Here is a 15929-nt window from a genome sequence, read left to right on the forward strand (position 1 = left end):
ACTCTTTTAAAGAGTATTTGTATACCTGAATCTAACATAACATTGTATGTCAACTATACCTCAATAAAGAAAATAAAAAGTGAGCACTATGAAAGCAAAGCGTGCTTTATAACCACTTGTCTTCCTGTGGACAAAAAGTGCAGCACAGTAGCCACACATTCCAACTGTACGACATTTCTGAGTCTCATCTATCCTGTTGGCATATGTAGAGAAGAGAAGACAGACGTTTCCTAACTGAGCCATCAAAGGATACAAACTGACCTGCAAAGAAAGTCTTCAAGATGGCAGTATTTTAGTTTTACTATTACAATGATGTCTCACAAAGAGCAGAGAGATGCAGAATTCGAATTGCCTAGACTACATTTCATCTATCAATATGCAAGGTCCTGCAATGAAACCTGGCAGAAGCAATTCTGGACCATGTTTTATGTAAGTATTAATCAATCTTAAAAGCACCAATGAAGCCACTGATTTATCATTTCAAATCCACAACATCATGAAATAGTAAACATTTCCAAACAGCAACAATATAGAAAACTTACTTGGCAACAGAGTACATATTCAAAAACATGCATGTGAGAATGAAGGAACTTACAGAATAATTATTAAGTATAAGAAACTAAGAAAAGGGCGCCTGGGTGGCTCAGTTGGTTAAGCGACTGCCTTCAGCTCAGGTCATGATCCCAGGGTCCTGGGATCGAGTCCCACATCGGGCTCCCTGCTCTGCGGGAAGCCTGCTTCTCCCTCTCCCACTCCCCCTGCTTGTGTTCCCTCTCTCGCTGTGTCTCTCTCTGTCAAATAAATAAAATCTTAAAAAAAAAAAAAAACTAAGAAAAGCCACATAAAACTACCTCATATAAAGAAAAACAAGGATACACTTCCCAGTAAACTGAAGGGAGATGAGGGACTGGGGTGGGGATGACATGACCTCAGTTTCATTTCTCATATCTAAACCAGATGCAAAACAGATGTACCTATTAACATATAAGCCAGCAGAAATGACTATCAATTATAATAATCAGCCCCCAGGATCTGAAAATACCATGGTAAAATATCCAGCACCCATCCCTGCAACCAACAGAAGCAGCTAGGAAACACCTGTGCCTCACATGGAAATACTGCAGTACTGAAACGGACTACTGCTGTGTGAAATAGTTACTATGTGGTAGAGGCTTCTGCCCTTCAAAGACTACATACAAACCTCAAGGCAGAAAGCATTCTACAGAAAATTAATTTCCAAGCAAGATTTACCTAACACATTTTTTTAATGTTACAGTGATTTTCTTTTATAGAGCACTTCTGTTCCAACTTAACAAAAAGGATCTATTCATAACAATTTCTGTTGACATCTTTATTACCAAAGTCACCTTTTGTTTTAAAAGCTTTTATTTCAAAATAACTTCATAGCATTTTGCTTTATATAAATTAAGGAACTTGATTTCTAACTGGAGGAGGAGAATCTATATTCATGTAATTAACATATAAAACTCAGGTTTCAAGACTTTCTCTTTAAATTGTTTTACTTCTAGCTGTATAGTTTGTGATTATCTCACGAATCTTTTCAATTGTAGAACCCTTCGACTATATTCCCAATCCTGAAGACAAGCAGTGATATAACTTTTGGGGGGGGTAATTAACAAATTATTTATGTGTGCATAAGTTATTAAAATTTAGAGCAATGTTTGGATTCCAGATCCAATCTTGGATGTTCTGAATCAGTGGGTTGGAGCTGACATCCTGTAAACCAGAAAAAAAGGTTCTACAAGTTATTCCAATGCACAATCAGGGGTAAATGCCACTGTTTTAGTTTTTAAATTGTGTCCTTGCCCCCAAAAACTTTACTTCAGACTATTTAGACAAGGTGTGTGTAGTCGATACTGTTGTCTCTATTCAATTAGTGTAGACACAGCCTTTAGGAATAAAATGTTGGCAACACCAGGCACTGTGCTATGGCTATGCATCTACGAAACTGAATGCACGGCTCACTGAAATGAATGTTCTATTAGAAGTTTAAAAGACAATTCCCTAACGGAATCCAAAAGATGTAGATGAGGGGAAAAAGAAAAGAAGTAGTACTTCAGGCTGAGGAAACAACTTAAAGTTATTTTTACACAGCCCTTATGAAAGAGGGCTTTATGGACCATTTTAAGTGAGAAGAGGGAAGATAAGTAGTGTACTCTTCCAAGTCGTGATTTTTTCTTTTTCATTGTTACAGATTGCCACAATTCTAAAAGTAGGAATTAAAACCAACAACTTCATTCCTAAACCTAATAGTCTATGATAAATGGATGAGACTAGGGAAAGGTCCAGGGATGTGATGGTACTTCGGGGATTTGGTCTCTGAAAATGAGAATACAGAACTGAAAGTGGAAAGTTCTAGTAGGGCTTATGTGTCACACTGCTGGATAAGCTGATATGATTGAGGTTCTTTCAAAGCCCTCAAACTCAAGTTCTTCTGATTCTCTGTAACACAAGGTTATTACAACTGTTTTGAGGAGAAACTCTACTGCACACCAGTAACTAACAGCTAATGGATCCTGGCAATCTTCACTCAAAAAAGAAGTTTCCAATCTGGAGTCCTCCAAAAGTATCCTTAACAAAAAAGTAAAAGAAAAGACACTATATACTGAAGATGTTCAAAATCTTACTTCTTTTCACAGCCCTTCTTTATGGCTCCAGACTTCTGTCTGTCTATACCAACATCTGATATCCCTCGGGTACTTCCACTCAGTATACTCCCAAAGGACTCATTGCCACTCAGAGCCTTTCCACCTACTTTAGTTAAAAAAAAAAAAAAAATGAATTAAGCCAATAAATGAGGAATCTATTTCCACACTGAATCAGTTAATAAATTAACTCCTTAAGATTTACAGAATGTATTACCTCTCATCCATCCATCCACTGAGAACCCATTTATCCCACGGGTCTTGCTCATCTTTTTTCCTGTAACAGTGTCCTCCTACCTAGTCTCCCAACTCATTTCTATTGTACTTTACGAAAGTACAGGTATACAACGGACTAGAAATTTTAAAACACTGGTTCTACTATGCCAAATTATGAAGGAACTTATATTGGTATCCAGCCAATTACTGACAGGTCCCCATTAAAAAGCCACACTCTTTACCTTTAAAATCCAAAAAAGTTCAAATGTTGACATAGTCTAGGGAAACTTAAATATGTAAATATTAGGGAGAATTTCTACATAATCTTCACTAAATTAAATAGATGCACTGGCATTAACTGACTGAAGAATATGGGTATTATTACATCTTATTTTGCATTTCCTTCCTTCCATGAAGGAAATAATTGAGTCTGCCAGAATGTGAAAATTAGAGGCATTATATAAAACTATCAAAATTAGTGTATTTTATTGAAGTAATGATCATACACTGCCTCAAATATATAACAAATGTAAGCAATTATCATTAACACCATTAAAAAGTAATGAAATAAAATTCTGAATTAATTATATGTGTTAAAGAGGCAACCAAACCCCTCTGGGGGGGGATATTATCTGAAGCAGGGAAGAAAAACAACAAATACCATGTAGAAATGTCACCCTGGAATGGACTCTGGTTCAGATAATATTAAACTAGTTAGGGGCGCCTGGGTGGCTCAGTTGGTTGAGCGACTGCCTTCGGCTCAGGTCATGATCCTGGAGTCCCTGGATCAGGTCCCGCATCGGGCTCCCTGCTCGGCAGGGAGCCTGCTTCTCCCTCTGACCCTCCCCCCTCTCATATGCTCTCTCTCTCTCTCTCTCATTCTGTCTCAAATAAAGAAATAAAATCTTTAGAAAAAAAAAATATTAAACTAGTTAATAAATTAAGAATTGATACCCCCACCACTCACTAAACACATGAAATCTTTATTGGCCAATTTAATGGAAAAGTAAAACTGTATCATTGAAAAGTAAGCTGGGCATTAACTTCACATTTCTGAGGATGGGCAGAGTAGCAAAAATACAAGTATTAAATTCTAGGATGGGAAAATGGATTTCACAAACAGTATCTACATTGGTCCCAAACTGAGGAGTTTTAGATATAGCAGACAAACTGAGAACTAAGAAAGGGGGCTAAAAAAACTTGTCAGATTCTTCCATATAGCTGTATCTATATATATATATGTATATATCTGTGTATGTATATAAATTTAATCTTTACAACAATCTTGTAGAGTGGGGACAGTTACTCGAGTACTACAGACACAAGAGGATCAGAAGAGTTAAGCATCTTGCCCAAGGTCACACAATTAGTCATATGGCAGGGTCAAATTTTAAAACCAAATTTGCTTGCTCTGAGAGCTGTTTACATAGTACAAAAACAGAATGAATCTGTTTCAGAGATACATTTTGGCAAAAAAGTTATTACCAGGGATACAAATAAAACAGGAGGACCTGGAATCTATTTCATATGTAGGTGAAAATAAGAAATCTATTATGAAAATAAACTGCATTTTATCATCGAAAACCTGTAGATGCTATATCCCTCTTCAAGCATAGGTAAAGAAAATGAGGTGAAGACCTGATCTACAATGGACGGATTGCCCACACCACCCCACACCAAAATACTCTTTTTTTACCCACCCCTCACTCCTCCACCAGACAAGAACAGTATATTTAGGGAATTGAGCCCTGCTCCAAAACTGGGCCTACACCTACAACCACATCTTTGATAAGGAATCAATTGAGAATGGCCAGTGGCTCATTTCTGGCCAATGAGATGCAAAGAGAAGTATTCTTGAAGAGATCAACAGGAAGTCAGGATCTTTCTCCTTTATGACATGATGACTGGATATTTACTGAGCACTTATCATATGCCAGCACTATACTAAGCACCTATACCACTACTCTAAAATATCTTTCTATATGAGACATGAAAAATGAACCATCTCACTTTGATTGTACCCTTCAACTTTACTGAATTCATTTATTACTTCTAATAGTTTTTTGGTGGAGTTTTTAGGGTTTTCTACATTTCACTTTGATTGTACCTCGCAACCAGCCTTAAGAATAAGTCAACACAGAACAAAGAAGAAAATGAATCCTTGATGGAACCTTGGATCAGCTGAATCAACCAATCTGGAAGGCTACTATAATACTTCACATGTATTATACAAGCTACTTTTTTTAAATTGTTATTCTAATCAGCTTCAGTTGGGAGTTTCCAAAGTTTCTGGTTATCTATACCAAGAAATGTGCTTCTAGGAAAAAGCTTCAGTAGTTGAAAAGTCAGAGGTTCCACATCTATCCATATGAAACTAAAGTACTAGCCAGTCCACTTTAGGAAAATTGGAGGCCATCTAAGGGGAAAGGGACATATCACTCCTTCCGATTCCTACCTTCATTTGCAATACCTCCTCCTTGACTAAAAATGATGATGCCTAAAATTCTCCTTTTGAAAACAGACAAGGAATAATGGAGAGAGAAGCCTAAAAAAAAGCCGACGTCAAAATGAGATAAAAATCAAAGGCAACCTTCTTGTTATGGGGAAGAGAAATAGCAAGGACTCCTAAAATTCTTTTCTCTGTTCACACAAATGAAATAAACATCAGGATGATTATCAAGTATTTTAAGAAGACTGTACTTAAAACAATTTTTTTTTTATTTTTTTGAAGAGTTTTTTGCTAAAATTGCTATGACTTGAAGGTTTGTTAGCCTTTATGCCTGAACAAACAAAAGTTGTACACAGGAAGTCTCTACTGAACTTGAGTAAGCAGGAACACTGTCCAACACTGTTTCCCCTGATTAAAAAGGATTTTAAGTATTGCCACCTTCATAGAAACAGAGCTCCGCATCCACAGAATTATGTAAGACACCACTATACTGATGTTCAGAGATAGCCAAATTCTATAATATGGGACATTATCTGATTATTTTTTCCACTCAAATATATCTCCTGAGCAACATTTACCAAGCTGCTATCAAAAACATGTCTGCCACACATAATAGTTCTATTGTGACAATACTTTAAAATGATCAAGTAAGTTTATTTTGTATTATTAGACATTTTAAGAATCTTTGTTAGCTAATATATACTGTGAATGTCCAAGAGGAGGTTAAAATATGCAAGGTGGCATTTTCCATTTCAAATCCACTCACATTCCATAGTATACAGTTGACTCTTGAACACAGGTTTAAACTCCATGGGCCCACTTATATATGGGTTTTTTTTTGCATCAATGTATTTTCTCTTTCTTATGATTTTCTTAATAACATTTTTCTCTAGCTTACTTCATTGTAAGAATACAGTACATGATACATATGCAAACTATGTGTTGCAATTCTAGGTTATAGGTGAGGCTTCCAATCAACAGTAGGTTATTAGTAGTTACATTGTTGAGGAGTCCTTACACACAGATTTTCAAATGGGGGGGGTTGGTGCCCATAACCCCCACGTTGTTCAAGGGTCAACTGTCTGAGAAGTGCTGCTCTATATTTGAGGAATTCTGGCAATTTCCAGGCATCCTTTACTCTCCACACTACCTAATTTTACCTTGGCACCAATTCCTCAAACTGCACTTACCTTTGACAACTGTGTAAACAAAATACTTCACATACTTGTTTTAGTGTTTTTGGTTGTATATCACTCTTTCATATTATCAGCATTGTTCTTTATGAACTCATGAAAGATAGAACAGTAGTTGCATAACTGTCTATTTTAAAACTCTAGAACAATTAAATACAGTTTTTTAAAAAAACCTTCAGTAGTACCTTATTAGTAAATTCAAATTACAACCTACTGTAAAGTCTCTTTATCATTCTTTATCTCCCTCCCCGCCCTTCAGGATCAAGATAATCTGCAATGGAGATATTTAGAACATGGCAACCATTATACTCTTAAATTCACAAGAACTTAAACTTTTTCCTAAAACTTCTAATCTTTCAAAAAGCAATGCTTTTGTTGCACAGGAAAGCATTATTTTCATGAAAAGCCCAGTAAGACCTAAAGTGATGGCATAAACGGCACAAGAATCTCAATAAAAAAAAATTGAGAAATATCAAATTTCCATAGTAAGTAAAATATTTAACCAACAATATATTATCTTTTTCTAACAATGTTTATATTCACAAACCAGGATTCAAATGACTTGCAGAGAATACTTTTTTAATAATTTAGATATGAGATGTGCCCTGCTGGTAGAGGTCGACAGATTTCTAGTGAGATCCATGCAAATAAATAGGCTAGGATGGGATCACAGACACAGCACCGTTAAGCAGCTGGACCTGACCTCTATGCTGGCCAATCGCTTATAGTGGACTGATTTAGATGTCCAAACTGAGATTGAAACCTTCAACTTTTCCTGATGACAGACTTCAATTAAAACTTAAAAAAAAAAAAAAAAAGTTTAATGGTATCATCAGTTACCTATGTCTTAGGATCATAATTACTTTGTACCCTGAAACCCAACCTTGTGTATCTTCCAGTTCATAGCTGATAAAACAGTTCTTTCACCTAAATTTTCAAATTTTCTTTTGAAGTACCAATATAAATTCCAACATTTCTCAATGCTCTAATATTTAACAACAACCCATCCCCCCCAAAAATGTACAAAATGAAACATTGTATCTTAGAAAAAACCCAATAACCTACCTTTAAACTAGACTCATAGTCTGTATTCACTTTGAACATAAGCCCAAGTCGTAAATGAATTTCCTTGGCTCGACAAAAGCTGGGATCAACATAAAGCACCTCCTGAAATGCTTTAATTGCCCTGAAAGAATATAGACATAAGATATCTTAACTTTTTAACACTTGCATGAATTTTTGCTTGGTAGCACAGTAAAACTTCTGCTTTATGCAATATGGTTTTAAAGAAAATGTGTTACGTGAATGTATTATTTAAAAAAAAAAAAAGACTGGGAAGTGGCACCTGGGTCTTTTATATAATTGAAAGTATATCATCTAATACAAAAGGAGAAAAGGAAGATCAGATGAATGTATAATCAATTGTTCAAATAATATTTTGTGGCTTAAAATTCTCAGTTTAAATAACTGATTTCATTGTTTCTGGAATTTCCTAGGGGAAAGAGGAGTGGGCCAGATAGTTTTGTTTTTTAAAGAGGAGAGATTAATCCTGTTTCTAGTCTATTCTGTAAGAGTTAAGTCATTTAAAACTTTGTCTTTCATGTTTAGATTTACAATTCATATGTACCTTATTTTTATATGGTGTGAAGTCAGATTTCATTTTTTCCACACAGATACCCAACAGCCCCTGCATCATTTGTAGTAAAGCCCATTCTTAGCACAGCTCTGCAGTGCCACTTTGTCCTAAATCAAATGTCCATTATTTATGTAGGTCTGTTTCTGGGTTCTCTATCATCTATCACTTTCCATTGGTCTATCAGTCTATTTTTGCCCCAAATTCACAATTAAACTTTTATAAATGGTCTTGATTACCAGTAGAGCAAATAACAAGCATAAGGAAGGAACACTTTTCACTGAATACACTTTTATACACCTTAATTTGATCATGTAAATATACTACCTACAAAAAATAAATTAAAATCATGACAAGGAAAAATGTCTACTTTGAATTTTGAAAATTCTAACAGCAGATATAACAATATGTTGTCATTTTAAATCTCTCTACAGTATTTAATTAAGACTTACCCCAAGTACCAGCTAATATATTCTTTGCAAAGCTTTTTATCAACTATTCTCTGCCTCTACTTATCTTAAAGGTGGCTATTTAGAATCTCAGAGGATTCCAAAAGAAAAGTCAATCTTTTATATAAAAAGTTCAAAATATTATACCACAAAACGAGCACAATACCCCCATGTCTTTTAAGTAACTGTATTTTGATTCATGCATTATCTATTTTCCAAAAAAATTGTGTGGGACTATGTACATGGTTATTATAAAATTAAGGGTTCTAAAGGGTAATGTTGATCATGAGGGGCAGGGGCAATAGGTCTGGCATCAGATACTTTTATACCTGGTAAAATACTTACTTCCTGAAGAGGAAGCTGGGATCTATGTGTGAGATGGCTTTTTAAATGGGTGGGTATATATGTGTTTTATTATCTGATGTGTACAGGCAGAAGAGGGGAGTCAAAGACCTGACAGAAAAGAATTGGTGTAAATTACCACTCTCATTCAAAGGCAGCTTTCTATTTCTCTCAGACTTCAAGATACTTATCTGCATGTTATTAAGACATTCCCTCTGTACTATTCTCAAAGCTTTCTAATAGGAGGAGGTACAGTTCAGCCTTTATTCTTCTCCTGGTCATGACTAGTGCTACCATCTTCTAATAGAACAGTCAACTGTTGGGGGATGGGGGTCAGCATATAAAAGGTTAGGAAGAGAACAACTGCAGCTGTAAATGAGGCCAATTAAAACATGATACAATTGGGAAAGGGTATGCAGGAGTTTGGGGGAAGCTTTTGGGCTAATAGCAATTTTTTATTTCTTGACCCAAATGATGGTTATGAATGTTTATTTTATAAATAACATGTTAAGATGTATACTTCTGTTTATACATTTTTAAGAATGTTATATTTTATAATAAAAATTGAGGGTAATGCTTCATAAAATCCTAATGAACCTTAACTTATGAGATGGGTCAGACAACTCTCTTGTGGAACAGTCAGAACTAAGCAATGTCCACACGTGCCAATAAAAAACCCAGGCAGGCCTGAGTCAAAGGTATGAAAGAAAAAGAAGGGAAGTGGAAGACAGCAAAGAAAAGAAATAAAGGAGAAAAAAAGAAGAAAAACTAAGGAAGGGTATGTGAGAAAAGCAGTAAGGAGAACACAGAGCATCAGTAGCAAGCCCTCGGGAGAAATTATTTCCTACTCGGTCTTACTTTCTATTTCCGGCCTTTCCTCTGAACCCCTAAATTTGTAGAGGTGTTTTACTCCATAGGTGCCTTTCGTGCAGACATCTTATCCACTTAGTTCACAATGTCACATAAATGCAAAGAAACAGGTTTATTTTAACAAGTTTTCTGTGTATGTTAACACACTAGAAATTTTAAAAAAACAAACAAACCATTAACCTATAAGCAAAAACACGTATTCCAACATACTAGTCTGGGCTACCCTATGCTTATTCTTTAAGGACTATTAAAAGTGTCCATGAGGGGCACCTGGGTGGTACAGTTGGTTAAACAGCCAACTCTTGATTTTTGGCTTAGTTCATGATCTCCGGGTTGTGAGATCGATCCCCGTTATCAGGCTGCACTCAGCTCGGAGTCTGCTTAAGACTCTCTCTTCTCGGGACGCCTGGGTGGCTCAGTTGGTTAAGTGTCTGCCTTCGGCTCGGGTCTTGATCCCAGGGTCCTGGAACTGAGTCCCGCATTGGGCTCCATGCTCAGCGGGGAGCCTGCTTCTCCCTCTGCCTGCAGCTCCCCTGGCTTGTGCTTGCTCTCTCTCTCTCTCTGACAAATATATAAAATTGTTAAAAAAAAAAAAAAAAAAAGACTCTTTCTTCTCCCTCTCCCTCTGCCACCCCCCCCGCCACAGCTCACTCACTCTCGCAAATAAATAAATCTTTAAAAAATAAATAAATAAAAAGTGCCCATGAGATGGTATGGCCAATATATATCAAATCATCAAGTTCTCGTTGTTTCAAAGTTTTCCTCAAATTCAATACCTTGCAGACCAAATCTTCAATATCTCATTACTAGATTACTGAAATAGATACACTCTTTAAGGACATCCTCACTCTGCTCTGGCTTACCTATGTTTCCTCAAACATGTGCGTCCTGTAACTGCCTACTAACCATGATACTCTAAGTCAAATCTCCATGTAGCATTTAAAGTCTGTGAGCAGAACCTAGTACCTATTCAACTCTATTCCCAGTTATGACCCAATACTATTCTTCCTCAGCTATGACCTGGCTTATTTCGGGAATTTCTTTATGCAAATACTGGCCCTCTTGACTTCACTGCTTCTCCTCAGGATGGTCTCCTAATCTGAAATATTTCTATTCTTCTATTTCACCCTAAATCCACTGTTACCTAAAAGACTGACCACCCAAACTCAATACCAACTATGCTTTGCTTAGTGTTAACCAGCAGTTAGGTCCACTTTATAATCAAATCACTTTATTCTCTATGTAGTGGTATACTACTCTCCAGTTTTTCCAAGTGGCCTATTCTTTGAGGTCCACACTCCTCTTTTATCTTTAATGGTCTAAATAATACAGAAAATGGTTAAATTTAATAGATGTTTACTAATGCCATCACTTTTATAGTTGGTTGACTGGGCTTCTCGGGGGGGCAGGAGACAGCAATGCTCCACAGTGTATTTACTGAGCTCCTCTCATCTAACAAAATATATCTAGGTTCATTTCCATTTCCTTTTCTAAGCTTTTTACCCATCTCCCCTGTGTGCTTCCTCAGTTTTTTCCCACCTTAGGGGAAAAAAGGAAAATGAGGGTGTGTGTGTGTGGGTGTGTGGGTGTGTGTGTGTGTGTGTGTGTAACAGAGGAGTGTGTGGAGAAAATAGGTTATCATTCAGACTACATTCTAATTCTGGTCATCATTTTAACACATTCTTATCTCACCAAACTGTATGTAGCCAGAGCATGATCTCTGCACCACAAACTAGACTAAAAACACCAACACATATAAATTCTGCTGACCTCAGTATTCTGATGACAGAGAATTTCAGAACATGAGAAATGGCTACCCAAAACTATAAAATATTTTCATGATACAATGCCTGGAAAGGTTTATACTTTTCAAATATTAAAGCATATTCTCTAGCAATTAATTTTGGTGATATAAAACACTACATCCCTTAGATTTTGAGAAAAAATGCCAATGATGATTATGCACAGCAATATGCACTTTTGTTTTTACAGTCATTAAAAAGAAAAAGCTTCCTCAGGACTATACCAAACTATAGTAAAAATAATATTAACTAAATGTCCCTAGCAGTACATTTGGAAAGAGACATAATAAAACTTTTAACTTTTCTAAGGCTAATAAAGCTGAGTCTGGAGATTTCCCTCAAGGATATCTGAAGGGATAAATGGTCTAATACCACAGAATTTCATACTAATAAAAGGGCGAATATTCTAACTCTAAATCAGTAATAACATGTATACACACAACAGATAAATACTTCCACATACAGATATTATGAAATGTAGAGGTTACTTTTAAATGAGACAAATGAAAGATTTGATGCATCAAAGAGACAGGCAAGGCAGGATTTTTAAAGGTGGAGATGGTAAGAGAAAGCAGACCAAACACAATAAACGGCACAAAGTTATATAGGTAAAAAAAATGCTCAATACGTTTCCAGGGAAATGTTAATACAGTGTGACTGACACAAAGAATATATTTAGGGGAACAGTAGGCAAGAAGGACCATCTGAGGCCGAACCAGAGAGGACCTTAAATGTGAAGCTAAGTTAGAAATATCACACAAGAGTTCTTCACATTGTCATTTGCTAATGTGTTACTTCATGGCTTTTTTTGCTCTTTAGCCAGTCTTCATTTCATCACCCCAGACAGTGGGAGACATTTTTTCCTTCCCCTCTTGCAAAGGTTTATGTTTTTATCCATAATTTCCCTGAAGCTTAATTACTCCAAGCCCTTCCAAATTCTGACAATCTATGTGTCACTGGTAAGCATAACTTTACCAGAATTGCCTTAGTTAAATGCTAGTTTTGTCAAAACAGAAGTGTACATAATAAATAACACATGTTAACATAAACTGTTTCATTTTAATGGAACTATACTTAAGCTTTTCATCTAAGAGCATTACTTTGCATTATGATAGCTCAAAAACATTTATTAAGTTTTTGCCAGACTCCATGCTAGACAAGCTTCAGGATCAATGGTAGTATTACGAAGACATTAGGTTCATTTGCACCCGAAGTGGTCACCACAATGGAGAACAGATATTCCTACACTTTTAAGAACACTTGTGATTGGTACAGTACTTAAGGAATTAATCCTAAAAAAACACTTCACTTGTACTGTGTTAATACTTCTTTGTTTCTAATCTCACCTCCACCTCATTCCCCTAACCCTTTTTAATGTCAACAATAATCACTATATTTCCTTACCAGGCCTATCAATTAGATTTGGGAGCTTAATTTCCAAAATCCTATGCTTACAGCATAGAATTATGTATCTCTTAAATTTGCCACCGTAAGACCCTTCTGATATTGATCAATGGGAATACAAAAGGTTGCAGGCTAGAAAGAGAGGAATGATATGAATTTTCAGATGGATATATTTAGAAGTATGGCTATAAGCTATAATAATTTATTACTGTATGTATTTCAATTCCTCTCACCCAAGGACACAGGTTTCTCACTATAAGGCAAGAAGAAACTCAGTTCAAGGTACCCCAAGCAATGTGCCCCCTTCAAGAGCAAGAACAAGTGAAGGCATGGGCGTGCATTCATGCACCTGTAAAGGAATGGCTGTATAAAGACTGGTTCTAGCTCTCTGATGTTCCTATTTTACTTTGTGCTTCTGTATCTTTCCCCTTCTGGGCATCTTTTTTAACTCTGGTCGCACAATACGGAGTAAAATCAATAGTAAAACTGAATAATCATCATAAGTACAATGAGGATGTTACAGTTGCTCTACTACTTTCTGACATGGGCTCCTCCAAGAAGAGAATGCAACTGAAAACTGGAAAAACTGACCAAATAACAAGTGATCTAGAAGCTAACCCATAAAATCAACTCCAAAAGAAACAATGGACTATAGCAAGAAACAAGGCAAACAAGTTAACAGATAAAACTATACTTAATAAAATTGTTCTCAATAATATTAAGTCACTGTCACCAACCCCAACACACATGTTGGTTGCACACATTATCACCAAATACTTATTAACTTAGCAAACGCCAACAGACACCATTACCAAGTATCAAATTTTACTTAAACTACAAATATACTAAAGATAAAACATTCTGAGACATCCTAGGCAGATCCTTAGAGCTGACAATACAAAAAAGGACATAACATACTCTTCTCTAGAAAATTTTTTCAACATATCCCAAAATTTCATGTAAATAATTTCAGGGAAAAGAAAAATGCCTGATCCCAGCAGTTAACAGCTACTACAAATAAAACCAAATAAAACACACAGTCTTAACCTAAGGAAGTTCCTAACACTTAAGGCTGTATTCTGAAACTCACCAAGCAACTACTCCATGCTTTCTAATTCTGCAGCTGTTCAAGAAATAGCAAGATAAGTTAAAGGATGGGACACGAGAGTTTGTGGAAAAAAACATCTGACCAGCAGGAGAGAAAACACATAGCTAGGATGGATTCAGACAGGGTGTGAAATATGTCATTTTAGGAAGCAGCTAGAGTTGAAACTTAAGACGTGAGAAAATGGTGGTGACCAGGACAGGATCAACAGACCAGAGGGCACTTGTTAATTCAGACACTGAACTGTCCTTTTATCATTCAGTTTCATTTCTTAGGTCAACTGAAGGATACAGATATCATATACAGATAAGGAAACATATGATATAATGTTCCACAGCTACAAGTCTCCTAAGTTGACATGGTCACGTACTTAATGAAAGTAATCCAATTTTGAACTGATGATTGTTTCACTTCATTACTGATTTTACGTCTCTATCTTCAATCTACAGGGAGCTCACATGTTATTAAAGGTAGGTTAAAAACCGCTTGTGTGTGCTATACATGTCCATTCCTAAACTGTAGAGTTCCTTGCCTCAGGTTTCACATAAATTACTTCTGGCTAGCCATAAAGAATGTACCAATCTGCCCAGAAGAACAACTGCAAAAACTGATTAAAAAAATAACTACCTGTCAATCTTCAAACCTGGGGACACAGTACAATAGAAAAAACATTAGACTGGGGAATCTGAACATAACCTCGCTTCTGCCACTAAACAGTTACATAATATTCAGTTACACACACACCTTGCTTTCGTTATCTACAAAATTAAGGGAATAAACTAAGTTCTCTAAAACCACTTCTGGTTCTGAAAGTTTAGAACTGTGTATTCTATCAATAGGATCTTCAAGAAACTAAGACTCTTTTAAAACAGTCCTAATCTATCCTTGCTTTTAAATATGAAGCACTAGACATGAGGTTAGGAGGCTTAAGTTTAGGATTGCTCTACAGTAATGCATAATTTAAGAGAAAAAAATTACAAAGCTTCTTTATAAAGATCAATTAAAGTTTTGTAAAGTTTACAAACAAAATGAGTGATCTGAATGATTACAATACTCTATATATACACACAGGTATTCTCTAACAATGCAGTGCTTCCACAGATGATCAAAACCCAACAGAACCAGAAGCAAAGAGGGAAGAAAAAGCACACAGAAAAAGTCATCCATGTCTACAGTTTCACCTTTAGGGAAACCATACTGAATCACTGCCAATACATATTTTAAAGCTCTGTAATAAATACCCAGGGTGCCCAGCAGGTACATGACAGGGTTATAACCTTTGGTCAAAACCTTGCTTTGGACTCTCACAGCATTCGCTCAGGTTAAAATTATGGAGAACAAAAGAGACTCTGACAAAATTGGATATGCTTCAAATAAAAAATGTCTGGAAAGGGCTTTATGGTTTACAAAATATACATTATCTCATCTGATCATCAAAACTCTGTGAAGTAGAAAAGGCAAGTGACTACAACGCACTTAAAAAAAAAAAAATCACACACACGCGTGCGCGCGCGCACACACACACACACACACACACACAAGGAAAACAGACCTAGGGAGTCTATTTAACTCAAGATCAAATTAAGGGACAGCGCTGAGACCAGAATGCCTATCTTCCAACTCAAATTCTATGTTAATTCCATTGGAGAACATTATTATCTTGTCTCATAAACAAGAAAAGCAACAAGGGGGCAAAGGCCATAACAAAAGGGCCCTACACTTTACAGTTTATAAGATCTTATATATTCCTATCATATTTAATCTCTGACTCTGAAGGTATACCATTATTCCTATTTTATA

The 15929-nt window shown here is 36.1% G+C and overlaps 1 protein-coding gene across 10 annotated transcripts in view; it reads right to left on the reverse strand.

Moving 5' to 3' along the window:
- The window catches only part of KDM6A (lysine demethylase 6A), a 199156-nt gene that overhangs the window by 90583 nt on the left and 92644 nt on the right, over positions 1 to 15929 (reverse strand). For 8 of the 10 annotated variants that reach the window (XM_081808961.1, XM_081808960.1, XM_081808966.1 and 5 more), the window contains exon 6: positions 7590 to 7710. In XM_081808961.1, the coding sequence (XP_081665087.1) occupies positions 7590 to 7710 (121 nt within the window). Of the gene's footprint in view, positions 1 to 2648; positions 2775 to 7589; positions 7711 to 9806; positions 9874 to 15929 lie in introns of those variants that run through there. The other 2 variants (XM_081808968.1, XM_081808969.1) reach the window with 2 other exon arrangements.

This window comes from Leptonychotes weddellii, chromosome X, assembly GCF_054177405.1.
Source record: "Leptonychotes weddellii isolate Sample4059 chromosome X, ASM5417740v2, whole genome shotgun sequence".
Classification (NCBI taxonomy): Eukaryota; Metazoa; Chordata; class Mammalia; order Carnivora; family Phocidae; genus Leptonychotes; species Leptonychotes weddellii.